The sequence below is a fragment of the Anser cygnoides genome, chromosome 7 (genome assembly GCF_040182565.1).
Source record: "Anser cygnoides isolate HZ-2024a breed goose chromosome 7, Taihu_goose_T2T_genome, whole genome shotgun sequence".
Classification (NCBI taxonomy): Eukaryota; Metazoa; Chordata; class Aves; order Anseriformes; family Anatidae; genus Anser; species Anser cygnoides.
The window spans coordinates 18281696-18296765 of record NC_089879.1 but is presented as its reverse complement, the minus strand read 5'-3'; the positions used below and the strand labels follow the sequence as shown (position 1 = coordinate 18296765).

At 42.7% G+C, this 15070-nt stretch overlaps 1 protein-coding gene across 1 annotated transcript; it reads left to right on the top strand.

The window, feature by feature from the left end:
• Positions 1–403: 403 nt before the first annotated feature.
• LOC106044849 (lysosomal acid lipase/cholesteryl ester hydrolase-like) lies at positions 404–14039 on the top strand. The gene is made up of 10 exons (XM_048069016.2): positions 404–695; positions 2548–2686; positions 4601–4715; positions 5535–5733; positions 6474–6583; positions 8210–8346; positions 9297–9437; positions 10458–10529; positions 11987–12055; positions 13007–14039. The coding sequence occupies exons 2-10, from the start codon at positions 2555–2557 to the stop codon at positions 13238–13240; spliced, it is 1209 nt and encodes a 402-aa protein (XP_047924973.1). The 5' UTR covers positions 404–695; positions 2548–2554; the 3' UTR covers positions 13241–14039.
• Positions 14040–15070: the final 1031 nt, after the last annotated feature.

Genomic DNA, 15070 nt, shown 5'->3' with positions numbered 1-15070 from the left:
CTGATCTTTCTGTGTTGTGGTATTCACTGACAAACAGATTTAGGAATGTATGTGTAATACCAAGTATATTCCTTTTAAATTATCTCTATTTTCATTCTAAGATTACCTAACAAAAAAGAATTGTCCCCAAGAAACCTGCCAGTGCAGTTCAGAAAACAAGTGGCAGGTGTGGAACCAAGGACAATGCCAGCTTCTGTGCAAACCACAGTAGCAGAGACCACATTTGTAGGTAGAAAACATTGAAAACAGCTGGACTCATCCTCATCTTCATCCCAGAATAACATGATCACTGCCCAAGACGGCCAGTAGCACAAAGCAAGACCTGTCACAGCCTCAGGGAACATGAACCCCCAGGTCCTTGCTAAATATCCTAACCACAAATTAGGTGCCTCTTAACCTTTCCTGCTCCATGGTGCAATTTGGTCTTTCAGTATGTCACGCAAAGGTGCTATTTATCATAACATATCTCCACTCCTTAAGTACTGCCAAATCAGCACTTAAACGTCCTCGCCTATACATGCAGACAACACACAACACTCTATTGCTGCTCTTAAGTGAATTTTGATTTCCTTTTTTTGGCATAAGTTTCTGCCAGTGAATCAGTCTACTAGCAGAGACAGACAAGAGACTGCAGCAGAAGACAGTGAAAGGCAGCGAAAGAGAAGACAGAAGACAGTAAGGCAGTGAAAGCAGAGGTAAGTTGCTTGTACGTATGTATTCATGGTCTCTGTCTCCGTTGCCTGTCTCCATAAGATGTGCAGTCTTGGTTTTGTGCAGTTGCTTGTACGAGCAAACAGCCTGCATCCTCTCTGATCTGTAAGCCTGTTGCTATGCGTCTAAGTGCATGTTTTCCAAACTTGAGTAGAGGAAGAAGTATTTAATCAGCTAAAGCAAAAAAGGAATAACTGACAGTTTCATCTTGCTCTGCTTATGTTTTGTTTTGGTTTTTTTCCTAAGACCATCATTGTGGTTGAGTGAAAATGTCAGTATTGAAAGAGTGTGCATAAATTGGCCATTTTTCACTCAGTCTCAAATGCATTTAAGCTTTCCTCATAAGTTAACCATGAGATTCAGATATCTTCTAGTTGTCCTAGTGGCTTTCAGTCCCACTTACAGTTGAATGTGAAAAAAATATTATGACTCTCTCAAGAGTATGTTGATGAATTTCTAGACAGTTTAAAGCTTATCTTCATTAAATATCAAAAGTTTCCAGAAGTTTTGAATGGCCTTTTTCATGTACCTTTAAAGTGGTCTCTTTCATTACTTTTTTTTTTTTTTAATTAAATATTTCTGTCAATTTCAATTTGCCATTTAAATGCTTCCCTTTACCATTGTTTCATAAGATAAAAAGAGTAGATTGTTGTTCAAGGTTTCTACAGTCAAGACTTTACCTCTGAAATTAATGAGACAGCGCGTGCCAAGCTTTGGAGTTAATTGGTGTGCTCTATCTGATTTAGAAAGCATTCATCTGGAAGTGCCTTAAAGCACTAAGATGGGTGACAATATAGTACGCAGAAAGAAGTATACCTGAAAAGGGGCAACAATTTTGCTACCCTCTTGCCTCATCCGTTAGTAGCAAAACTATGACTTAAGTTGAACTTTTGAGTTTGCTTCCCAAACTACATTCCACATGCAGACAGACACAAAGGAGCATGATTTTCTTATAATAGAACAGAATAAAACAGTAGAAAGCAGTGAAGAGTGTCTGCTATAAAACTGTGCCACCAGTGCACACAGATGGGAGGATCTCTCTCTGTTTTATTGACAGAAGAATGGAAGCATTTGCCTGTAAAGTGAATAGACTAGAGTAAATTTGGATGCCAATATTAAAATTGAGGGTATTTCCCAGTTTTCATTTCATCTGATTGTTCTAGTGACTGAAGGGGACAAAATATTTAATAAAATTTTAAAAGAACTGAGAACTCACTCCCTCATTAATAAGTTCAGACAGAATGAATCTCTTGGTTATCCCTTCCAGGCTGTCCCACTCTTAAAAGTCTTCCCTGCAATATGCCAGATAGTACACTGTTTTTACAACCTGTCTGGTGTCTCTGTGCTGATTATAAAGGTGGCTACAGCCAAAAAGAACATGTAACAGCTGACTTCTGCCCAGCAGGGTACTAACGAGATAGATGCCACTCTGCAATTTCTATTCAGCAACACTGCCCAGTGACCATAAGTCAGCACCCTCCAAAACACAAGAAAAGGGACTCTTACCTCCAGGTGGCCAAGACACATATATACAATAGGGAAGACCATATGTGAGAAAGAAAGGAATAAACTTAAGGCACAAGCTAGCACTAATATCCTACAAGAACATTCCCTCAGGCCTGTTCCACATCCTCCTGGAGCCCTTGACTCACTCATGACCCTTGTTACCTGACATTAACTGCAGACAGTCCCTCCTCACACAGGTATGTGTTTCTGTCAGCCCCTTGGGGAACACCCGGGGCAACCTCCAAGAGACTCCCCACCTGGGTCTCCCTGTGGAATTCCCCAGCTCTCCCTTCCCACAGCAAACGCACGTGCCTCTGCTCTTTCACGCAGCCCCGAGATGTGGTGCCTCCTCGTGCTGCTCTGCTCCCAGGGAGCTGCCTTTTCAGCAGGGTTCACAGCACCCTTCACTCTCGGCTCAGAGGGAACACAGCACATGAAGCACCGCAACCCTGAAGACTTTATGAACGTTGTAAGTTGTGGCACTTTCTCTGCCTTTCTTTTAAAGTGTCTCTCACAATACTGCCACCACGGTACCAACTCTAACAGCCCATGTGAGGAGGTTTCAAGAAGGGTCCCCTCCTGGTCGCCCATTTTCCCAACCTGCCTCTTTCAAAGCCACTGCATTAGGGTCAGGACTGCTGTGACCAGGTCGGGATGGGCCAGGGACAGATGGGAACCTTGTACATCACACCAAGACAGACATAGCACCGGAGCGGGGTGTGCCGGCTGCCACCTTTGGCTCAGAGGCCAAGCAACTCCCCAGAACCTGATGAAGGACGCTGGAGATTCAGGCTGCTGAATTTTAACCCCAGCAGCAGGACTCAGCTTTAGACTGTGGCCAGAGCACACACAGCACAGCACAGCCAGCTCAACAGGCTTTCTCTGCCTGCATTTAGAATGAGCCCCAACAGATGCGTGAACATGTGGCTTATAACTGTGACACCTGCTTGCACAGTCACCTTTCTCAACACGCCCAGATGTTTCAGACTAGTGCACAAAGAAGGGGAGGGTTGGATCCTGGCAAGAGGACAAAGATCCTTCCAACATTTTGATAGGGAGCACCCACGTACAAGAAACGTCGACATCTTATCCAAACAGTCGGAGCTGCCAGAGAGAGACTCCTCTGCAGCGGAGGCAAAGGCTAGCTTCTACTGTCAAGAGAAGCAAAGTCCTCCCCTTCTTTAACAACCCGGTTCCTCAGTATGGTGGCAAGGGAAGTTGAATCCCTTCTTAAAGCAGTAGATTCTCACAACACAGGGTAATCCAGGACCCCTTGTTCTGACTCACCAAAGCTTTCCTCACAGACCTGGCAAGAGCATAAGAACAGGTGGTACTGTGAGTTTGTAACAGGAGCTCCACCCTACACAGCTTACCTAACCGCACTTTGGCAGGAAAGGACTCATTTGGACCAAAGACCGCATCTTCTGGCACAGTCTAATACTGATACTGCTGCATGTTTACCCTCTAGAAAGGTACCACCTGCATCAGCCTTGCACAACAGGACAAACTATCTCACTTGCATTTGCTGTGTGAGCTGAAGCAGTCTCCCCTCAGGAGGCAGGACCTGAACACGGTGAAACCTGACTTTTCACGTTCCTCTCCCCAGCCACCACACTTCACAGCAAGCAATGGACCTGTCTACTTTATTTTCAGACACACGGGTCTAGTGAGGAGGATGTAAGCTTTCCAGCTTTGTAACACACAAAACGCCAAGCACAGCCAATGCATTCAGGAAAGGTGGTGGGAAGCACTGGTATGGACAGGGAAATCTACTCCTCGAGCAGTCCTAATACATGAGAGCACATTCAAACAAGCTCCAGAGCCAAGGAACATTCTCATTTCCTGCAGAGGTGATCTTTGTCATCTCACCATTCTTATGAGCCTGAGTAGTGCTCAGGTACCACTGCCACAGCAATTACTACCCAGCCAAAACCTAAACAATAGTAGTGTATGTCAGGAATGCTCCAAGAATAATTAGGTGCTTCTGCCCAGGCAAACTCAGCTCTTGGAATTTCAATTTGAGAGATACAGCATTAAAGAGCGTACACAAACCACATCAATCAAAGACAGGTCAGCTTCTCTCACTATTGTTGGCATCCTCCAGCCTCCCCTTCATGGCTGCTTCACCATATATATCTGTTCATTCCCAAGAGAGACATGGCCAGAGAGCTGTGCTGTCCTGCAGGAATCTCTGTAGGGTCCCTTCCCACTAGTGTAACACAGGACAATAGGGAATAAGCCAGCAGCATGGAATTGTGTTCATCTTCCTGGCATGTTTTTGGCTAGCTGCACATCCTTGGACAGAAGCAGCCTCTGGACACCTTTTCCACCAACCTCTACACTGTAAGTGCATGTTAACAAGCTTTCCTTTGGCTTCCCACAGAGTGAAATGATCAGATATCATGGATATCCCTGTGAGGAGTATGAAGTTACCACGAAGGATGGATACATACTTGGTGTTTTCAGAATTCCCAGTGGGAGGAACATGCAAAATACAGGTGTGACACGGTTATAGGACATAAGGAAGGTCTGAGATCCAACTCCTACGTGGGTCCCCCACCTTTCAACTTTGCACATGTACTGGCATGTTCCACAACTTCCCATCTCAGAAAAAGCACCTAGTCAGGAGCGTGGTCTGAATTCTGAATCTATCTAAAGACCACACCTTCAATGTCTGTGTTCAGACTTCAAACTTCTGTGACTTTTTTTCCATAATTCCCTTTCTTGTCTTCCACATTTGGTACAACTGTTGGCAATATCTTTGTTGACAAAAACTCTCTGAGTTGACATTGAAATAGGTATTCCTTGCCTCATGAAGGACAGTCAACCTGAAGTCAAGAAGGTGATCGATTTTTCTGTATCCATCTATTGGTTACAAATCACGTCATTGGTTGGGAAGAAATAGTTTTTCAAATTTTCTTAGTAGAATGACAATTTGTTCCTGGAATTCAAGGGTCATAAATGCTGGACAGTACTGCTCCATTTCCTGCTCTTCCATTGTCATCCTAATATGCTATTTTGTCTTTAATTTTTTATGTCTAGAAATCAAGGGATTTGTAGGTTGGTTTCTCTGTGAAAATGGATGTTGGCACTGGCCATTTGAATGTGTTCTTTTTTAGCTAGTCCTGACATGAAATAAGACAGCTTGCATGGAACCAAATCCTCCACGCAGCTTACCCCAAAACCCATGGCCAGCATCCATCAGTTTCTTGAAGAAGGAATGTTTAAAAAACCTCATGTAAAATCATACCCTGCAACTCAATTTTAACTACACATTACTTCTTGCTATAACATAAGAAAATGCTCTTCTGTTGCAGGGAAAAAGCCAGCAGTCTTGCTACACCATGGTACTTTTGCAGATTGCACTTACTGGATATCTAACCTGCCCAGAAACAGCCTAGGCTTCATCCTTGCAGATGTCGGCTATGATGTTTGGTTGGGAAACAGCAGAGGAAACACCTGGTCTTCAAAACACAAGACCCTTAAGCCCTGTCAGAAAGAGTTCTGGCAGTTCAGGTACTCTGTGGAGAAAGAATATCTGAAGACAGCAACTTTCAGGGGACTAGCAAGTTTGGGTAATTAGTATTGGTAGACCCTTTCCCCTTCAGGCAACTGGTTTTCATGTAATCTGACTTCAAGTGGGACATACAACTTCTAAGGGGACCAGACCAATTCTTTGTGGATTCAACCACACTGGGCTTGTCAGGGAGGTGAGAGGAAGGACTTGGCTGGGTGGTCCGGACAGGCCTTTCTGGAATCAGCACACAAAGAAGCAAAGCTGGAAGTAAACAGGTCACCCACCGTCTTTGTACATATGCAGGGCCGGTTTCTTTTGGGGAAAACATTCCCAAAACTGGGAGGAGGCATCTGTAACCTGATGGTCTCCCGCTAGACATCATTCTCCCAAGTACAGACAGGAGAGGACAATACACAGCTGAGTCTAGAAATCTGACCTATCACACCTGACATTAACTGACAGAGAAATAAATTTTATTACTCCTGCTAGTGAAAGGACTCAAATCCACATCCTGGACTGGCATCTCCTCAGCAGAAAGTCCAAGGCATCAGGCAGCCTGTCAGTACAGTTGTGTCCTTCTGTCCCCTTCCCCAGCTCACAGAAAAGAATCCAGACAAAGTGTGCATCCTCATCTTTGAACGGGTCCGGCTTGGTGTTATGAAGAAAACTGACATTCAGTAACTCACGCTGTGATAAAGTACATGCCCCTCTGTCAGCTTTTTGTGTTTCTCCTTTGTAGCTTCCATGAGATAGGTATATACGATCTCCCAGCTGAGCTGTACTTCATCATGAATAAAACTGGACAGAAGGATGTGTATTATGTTGGTCACTCAGAGGGTTCAACTGCAGGTAATATTAGGACGCCTGAGTATGAAATAGTTAACATCACTACCTGACTGGGATGTCTCTCTCTCTGTCCACTATCTTTCTCTCTCATAAAAAGTTATTAAAGGGAGAAGTACTTTGTAACTCGACACTTGCAAAAAAAAAAAAAAAAAAGGATTTTTTTCTATGAGCTGTTCTATCTGAAACAAGCAGGTAACAGAGGACTCAGACACCCTTTTAACTTCTGAAAGGTTACTGATACATAAAAGCTAGTATTTACCAGGCACAGTTTGCTAAGTATCCTTTTTTATTATACTCTAGCCATTTATTGTTATTTTTTCAGAGTCTTCCAGCAAGAGGATATTTTTCTTAAAGTTTCAGCAACAAGGAGCTTTTATTAATCTAAATTTTTAAGATTTATACCTCATGGACTAAAATAATCCTCAGTGGATTAGACTCAATAATCCTCATGGATTAGATGTAAATACAAAAAGCAACAATCCATAAGACAGTTCTAAGGAAAGGAGACCAAAACAAACAAACCCCCCAAAAAAAAAGAACACAACAACAACAAATTAAATATGTCTTGTGACCTAACACCAGACTTACTATTTAAAACGTAGTTAATGTACAACTATAACTCAAAACATTATTGTTTTAAAACAAATTACCAGGCAATCAAAATTAGAAAAGAAATATCAATGCTCAAAACTTCATTGCTATTAGCTCCTCCATAACAACATCAACACACTTATGGTCTTTGGATGTTGTTAGTGTTTATGATTTATGCATAGGATCCATGAAGAGATATTGAGTTTTATGTCATTGTGTGTCATTGCCATTGTATAAAAATAAACCTCAACAACTGAGGAGAATTTTTTTTTTTTTGGGGGGGGGGGGAGGGGTTGTATTTGGCCATATTATTAGACCGTTATTTTCCTTTCCTCTCATAAGAGCATTCTAAGTTTTTGGGGCAGAATAAATCACTCAGGCCAAGATATCATCATCCTTGTCTACAGGTACTTCTGTTTTAGGCAACCAGCTAAGATTGTCACTAAATCCATCAGTGGAGAAATTTGGACACATTCAGAAAAACAAGATAGGATGTACACTTTTTGTTCTCCTTTCCTTCCTTTCTTCCTTCCTTCCTCATATGGTTACTTTTCTGTGCATTCACTCTCACCTGAGTTTACACTTTGTTACAGGTCAAAAATTCTGCTCTTAGCCTCCCAGTCTTCAGGTATTTACTGCATTGCTGCATGCCATCATCAACATACAGAGGCTTTTAGAGACTACAAGCTGAAAAACTCATTATGTTATTAGAGTTTGGGGAACTTCAGCGGGAATCTGAATTCAGAAAATCTGACTGATGCGCCATCTCCCAAAAACTGGCCTAACAAAAAATTGTCAATTCTGAGAAAATCAATGTTTGGACATCCTTTAATGAAGATGTATCCTTAGAATGAACTCTTTCCCCCAAATAAAGTTTCAAGGATCAAACACTTTCCTTAGGTCTGCAGCACAGAAGAGGACAACATACAATGGGTTGTTATTCTAGTGTCATTTTTTATTTGCCACCTACTGCTTTTTATATATTTGGTCTGTGGAAGACCTCTTCACTAACTTGATTTGTGTCTCCTGTGTTTGCAGGCTTTGTAGCATTTTCTACATATCCTGAGTTGGCTCAAAGAGTTAAAGTGTTCTTTGCTTTGGGACCAGTAGCCACAATCACATATGCTACAAGTCCTTTCGTACAGTTTGCACGTCTTCCTCAGCCACTGATCAGGGTATGTCATTCCTTCTGAAAGACCTAAATGCCTGCTTTGTCTCTACTGGATTCACTCAGGCTGAACTGAGTTTTAAGAGGGTGATGAGTTAAGAACGAATTTAGGGCATCAGAGTATTGATAGTGCTGGTAGACTTCAGATTTCCACAAAGCTAAATTACAAAGCTTGACACAACATCTCTTTGGAAGTTCATTAAGAAAGCCAGCATACTTGCACCATTACTTATTAAGATCAAATATTTTTGAAGGAAGCTCACAAATACCATAAATAAAAGGTATCTACATAATCTACTAACCTGAGCCTTAAGCTTTAGTAGAAAACTACAAATAAGGTATTTCACAACTTAAATTCATTAGATATACAGTAGCTTTATGCTCATGAAATATTTCTTTGTAAATAAAGGAAATTTAAAGGGTTATATCTATTTGACACCATAATTTGCCAATTTAATAGAATGATCTGGGAATGGTAGAAACCCCGTATTCTGTACTTATATGTCAAACTGCAGAAGCTCATGCTCTTTCTGCCCAAGCTGTACCCAGTATGTGATTATAGAGTGCCCACTTCTACATCCTCTCATTTGTCTTCTCCCTCTTTGCTTAGTATCAATATTCAGATTACAGTTTTGTGCACCTGCCTGGAAAAAGGACTGGGGCAAACAGGGTCTCCCTATACATTACAGCCATGACTGCAGCCAACTGCCCTTTCTCACTGAGGCCTGTGCACTGAAAACAGATGGATATCAACCTCCAAGACTCATACCAAATAAGAGGCAGGAATAATATGCTGTGTGCTCTGGGGAAAAATGCACTTTAAAGGATAATGGAATGGCAACCGGTTTCAGCCATCTTAGTTAAGAGGCTAGGCTACTAGAGAAAGGGAGAAACAATTTTCTGCATGTTGCTCCTGCAACAAGAAAAAGAAAAAATTTGCACTTTTTTGCCCCTCAGTTACTTCTTGGCTGCAAAGGAGTTCTTCGCCAGAATGAACTGACAAAAGGGCCTGCAACACTGCTATGCGCAACTCTGGGAAAACTTTGTGCCAGTATCTTCTGCTTCATAGCTGGGGGCAGTATACAAAATCTGAACACGGTAAGCATGTCCAAGAACACCTTTATACAAGTAAAGCTGAAGTAATTTTGAAGAAAAAATGATTTTCCTGCCTTATGTCTATATATACAGTTGCAGGGATATATAGAAATGTGTTGGGGTTTTCAAATAATGCCAACTAGGACTTCAGCTGATGATGAAATCAGCCACCTGACATTCAGATCACACTAGGAAGAAAGTCTGAATTCAGCCTGTTTTCATCTTGCAATAATGTACCTCAGTGTTGCCTCTTCTGGGGCTAAGCCAAAGAAATGTTGGCCAGATACCAAAGCTCTCTAAAATGAAGAAATGGATGATGGAGAAAGATCTTTTTATTTTGCAAAATTCTGATTTTCCTTCCTAAATAGGATGACAACCATATCTTCTGAACATAAGAGACTGTTTATTTTTGGTCCCTACATGTCAAAACATTTCGAGACAAAACTCAGTCCTGAAAGTTGTTTCTTCACACTTCTCTCAATGCCAATACATCATTCTTTGACTTTGGCTGCTACCTTTTTTTTCTTTCCTTTTTTTTTTTTCTTCAGACCTTCTACGTATCTGTTCTCGGTGGCTTTTGCTTTCCCACACTCGTTATTTAACAAGTCTTCCCATAAAAAACTCACATACATGAAGTCTCATTATCTTCAAGCTAACAGCCTACTAACAATCCTCCTCTAATGACTGAGCAGAGCTTTACTTAAAAGCACCACGCAGACTGTAAAAACTCAGAAAAGGTAAAGCCACACATACTCCTTGAATGCAGCTTTCCATATGACTAAGCACTAATGTGGGAAAGACTCTTTGTCCTTCAAAATGAAGCATAAAACTCTATGTAGTAACTCCTATTGTAAAATCACATTATATGCGACTCTAACATCAATTTTGTTTAATATTTGAAAAATATCCTACAATATGGTCGGGGCTTTAACACAGCAGCAGTATGTTGCTCAGGTCCTTCACAGCTTTATTCTGTCACAACACTGAACCCTTGCCTTTATAACACTTCTGCTTTCTCTCCAGAGTCGAACAGATGCATTTGTAGCACATTACCCAGCTGGGACATCAGTACAGAACACTATTCACTGGCATCAGGTATAACTGTGTACTGACATAAGCAGACTCGTACTGCTGCTTCTTATGCAACTGACAGCCTACAGGGAAGTCCAGAGGCGGTGGTTCTGGGAAATTGCCCAACACATCTTCTCACCCAGTGCCGTAAGCAGCTGCCACCAAGGAAGCACTGCTTCCCATGGCTCACCAGACCATTACCCACATTGTCCCTTTCGTATCGGACCTTTCTGCATGTTAGGGTCTAGTGGCTTCCAGCCTTCAGCTTCATTTGTGAAGACAATTGCCTCGAAAGCTGCGAGGAGCACTCGAGCACAGTTGAGGCACTTGGCAGGCAGTAGGAAGATAGCGGAAATGTGGGAAGCCAGGGGATGAGCCAGAACAAAGTGATCCAGGTTAAAGCTTTTCTCCCAGAAGGTTAATTGCAGCCTGGATCACCTCCCAAAGCCAGTTAACCACACAAGTGCTTCTGCTGGCACAACGGGAAAGTGAGGAAACACCTTTCTTGCTGGAAACTTACGCCACTCTTAGACATGAGCTTGAATCAGACCAGAGCAAGAGCAGGTCTCAGAAGCATGTTACAGCACATGCTCAACACTATGGCCTTTTCTGCCAACACCTGTTATGGTCTTAAGTACGTGCATGCTCCTGCATACAGCCCTGACTACAATTTCTACCGTCCAGACACTCAGCACGCAGATCCAGCAAACAGAGGCAAGGTAAGAGATATCTAGCACATCCCCAGTCACTTAAAGCCTTGAACTCAATTCACCTAGGAATAACTGAGGAACAATTTCATTATGACCTCTCACCTTGCATTAGATAAAACCACTCACAAATCAAACTACTAATCAGGTTTGGAATTAAAAAAAAAATGCACTCACCTTTTCAGTAACATTATTAATATTTTTTTTTCTTTTTAAGTCAAAATAGATTCAAGACTACTATTTAGTGATAGACTATTCACACTCCACCTTCACTAGCTAAACTCTTGTAAGAATTACAGAGCCACTGGAAATATCACCACTACTGTCAGCAGACCAGACACTGCTGACACACAAAACAACAAGGTGTGGGAGGAGAAATCATACGTTACACTAGATAACCAGTAAGAGCCCTGACAGGCACTAGACAGCCTGGCCCTCCTGCCAAGGTGAAAACTGAGCACAACTCCACATCACAAACGGGGACCCCACCTTAGTTAATTTAGACAAACAGCACTTTAAAAACAAAATATAACAAGGGTGGCAGCTGAGGATCAGGAGAGAATGTTAGCAAGGGCAAAGGCAATAAAGCCTCTCGTCCTACGACCCATCTTCGGTACCTGTGGAAGCCTGCAGCTGGAGGAAGGGGTGGGAGGAAGCCACAACGCACTGTCTGAGCCTTGGGTCAATCACAGGGAGGAAAATACCTCCTGCACTCTGCTCTGTCTCTTATCACTAACGCTTTCCTCTTACCTGTCCTTGTTAAAATATTCACAGGTAGCACATGCAGACCGATTCCAGGCTTATGACTATGGTTTGAAGGAAAACATGAAGAAATACAACCAGGTAAGGCAATAACGTTTTCCTGAGAACTCCTCCTTGGGTCATGGCAAAACTAAGAACACAGAACTTCAGGTTTTAGAATCCATGAGCTCCACTGCTACAGAAAGAAGGAGAGAATGCTCTGAGATAATGTTTCACCCAAACCTAATACCGCTAAGTGTAAGTCTATTCATAGATAGTTGCTTGCAGACAGCTAATAGAAGTTCATTTTCCCTTCCCTACTGATGCAGGGATGTGTCCAGTGATATGCTGATTTACCTGCCATTCCCCAAAGGCTAAGAGTCACAGCCTGGCCACTGAAAAAAAAAAAAGAAAAAAAAAAAAGAGAGAGACAAGGAAATGCATCTCTCACCTTGTTTTTGGAAAGCTTCTTATGAAATAGAAGGAATGCTTTAGAATAGCACAGTGAATACTGCTGTGGTGAACTAATGTACATTGTACAGAAAAAAGGAGACAGATAAAACTTGGTTACTGCCTTGTCAGTCCTCAGAAATGCTGCTCTCTTCCTGCAACACTGACAACTTGTCTGACAATTTTTGAGATTTGATCAGATCTGTTGACTTCTAGTAACATTTGTGAGTCAGGGCAGGTTGTTTTACATGTGGCATGTTAGGTGGAAAAATACTCCAAAGATTTCTTAGACACCTTCCATCCACATAGAGTCTTTAAATACCAAAGTTTGAATTTTGGACAGGGTGAAGTTCTATTCCCAGTACACTGCATGTTTAGGAAATGGTCAAAAAATAAACCAGACTGAGAAAAATAACAGAACTGCGTTTAAATAACAGCAGTCAATTTAAAAGCATCTTTTGCTAGGGAAATAAACATTAAGAGGGTCGGCTTACTGTTTTCCTGTAGCGAGTGCAGAAGGGAAACAGAGAGATGCCTGCACAGCATCCTTTCTCTAAACACAGCTTCTGATGTAACTATTCATGTCTCCTCCCTTTCTTGCAGCCTACTCCTCCTGCATACAACATAGAGAGGATAAGCACACCCATTGCTGTTTGGAGTGGCGGACAAGACAAATTTGCAGATACAAAAGACATTGCAAAGCTACTTTCTCAGATTACTAATCTCTGTTACTATAAGCACATTCCTGAGTGGGGACATCTTGATTTCGTCTGGGGCCTTGATGCAACTGAGAGAATGTATCGGAAAATCATTGAACTAATGATAAAATACGCTTAAAGCTTCATTCAGGGAGCTCATTCATGCAGTAAACCCCCCTCAAATTTCTATTTAGCAGCAGAATATAGGCATAAGGATTGGTATCGGGGTTTGTATTTTCTTGCATTTTCCATGGCATTACAGTATTTTGGTGACTGGAGTCTCTCTGAGGAAGCTGAGGTACATGGGGATGACCACTGAATATACAAACATTAGAGGGCACGCTTCAGAGGGGTGGCTTGCTTTTTATAAACTGTTATAGGACTGACTGATTTTGCTATAACCAAGCTTTTATTTTCTCTCCCTTGTATATCAATATCAAGTGTTCCACTTGAGACAGAGGTGATATCACATGAAAACATAAAAATTGGATATATTCATTTCTCTGTTGAAGTATTACCAATCTTTGTTTAAATTAAATCATCTATTGTCTTAATAAAGTCATTGGCCTGTTTTTGTTTCCTCCCCTTATCAAGAGCAGCAAGGCTGAGCCACAAGGCCTTCTGCCATAAGACTACCCTGCCATCTAAACATACAGTAGCTGGCTTCAGTGGCCCAAATGCCAGGAAACCCAATCTCAGAAAATCTATGTCAGAGAGAAATCACTTAACTGTTGGACAGACGCAGATGCTCTCTTGCCTTTCACGCCCACACACCAGTGAATAGTTTGGTCACCCCCTGACTACAAAGAGCACAAACATCTTCATATCCATCACTTGGCAGCTGAGGATTGAGGATATGCCGACATACCAGGCAGGCTGCACATCAAGGACTAGAGCACCCATCCCAAGAAACATTCCTGACACTGCCAGTGAAGTTGTTCCAAGTTCTTATAGATTCTCAGTTCACCATCAAATCTAAGGATTTGTCAGTATGGGCCAAGACAGAGTAATTCATGTACTGGGGGTGTTCCTGGGTGGAGGCTAAAGCCCAGATTCCTCAATGCAGTTTTTTAGTAAATGAAATCCATTTGATTGTAATCTGGGAGACAGACACCAATATATAAGCAAAACATGTTTGTCTCATGCAATATAGAAAACGTATGCAAAAGAGATGACACAACCTGTTTGGCACCTGTGGTACCACAGGGAACTGAGCTCACAGTTTCTGGAGAAGTTTGCAGTCCACAGCTCAGAACAGCTACTCTCACCTACACATTGCTTGTGACCTGAGCACCCCAGAGAGCTCAGCAGAGTCCTAGCCCTGCTCCTCGGTGTAGCAGAGGAGACGGGGCTTTACACCCAGTACAAACAAGAGCTCCAGGTCTGAAAGGCAGGGAGCAGGACCAAGACTTTGAGCTTAGGTAAAGACGAAGCAAGCACCTCTTTGAATGGTCTTGCAGCAAAGCCCCTCGCCTCTGCTCTCACCCTCCTGCAGCACCACCTACACTGACACAAGCTGCACACCAGAACCCAGCAGCACGATGCTGCACAAAACATACGATAGAAGGGATGGAGAAGACAGAATCCCGACACCAAACTCATCCCACCCTCACCAGTGGTGCCCTTTCCCTGCTGCAGAATCGGGGCTAACCAGGAACTACCTCAGACCCTCCATGGACAGAGCACACGGCTCTGCCTGACTGAAGAAAGCAAAGGGCAGGCGCTGGGAACCGTGCTGTGTGGGAGATGAAAGAAGGGGGACCTGGCAGCTCTTCAAAACCTGGCTGTGTGGATACAAGGCTGACAGCAAGCTCACTCGGCTTGGGAGCAGCCACCGAGGGGCACTCAAGGACATCGACATCTCCAGAGAGCCTTCCCGTGCTCTGCTGGAAGAACCAGCCACAGACACACCCTGCAAAAGGTCACAGGGAAGCATTCAGGTCAGTGAAACACTGCTCAGAAAAGACAG

Bases quoted from the DNA above. Each gene is read 5' to 3' on its own strand.
- LOC106044849 (XM_048069016.2), top strand. From the start codon at position 2,555: ATGTGGTGCCTCCTCGTGCTGCTCTGCTCCCAGGGAGCTGCCTTTTCA. The intron at 5,734-6,473 runs GTACTCTGTGGA...TCTCCTTTGTAG, and splicing joins AAAGAGTTCTGGCAGTTCAG to CTTCCATGAGATAGGTATAT. The intron at 6,584-8,209 runs GTAATATTAGGA...CTGTGTTTGCAG, and splicing joins CTCAGAGGGTTCAACTGCAG to GCTTTGTAGCATTTTCTACA.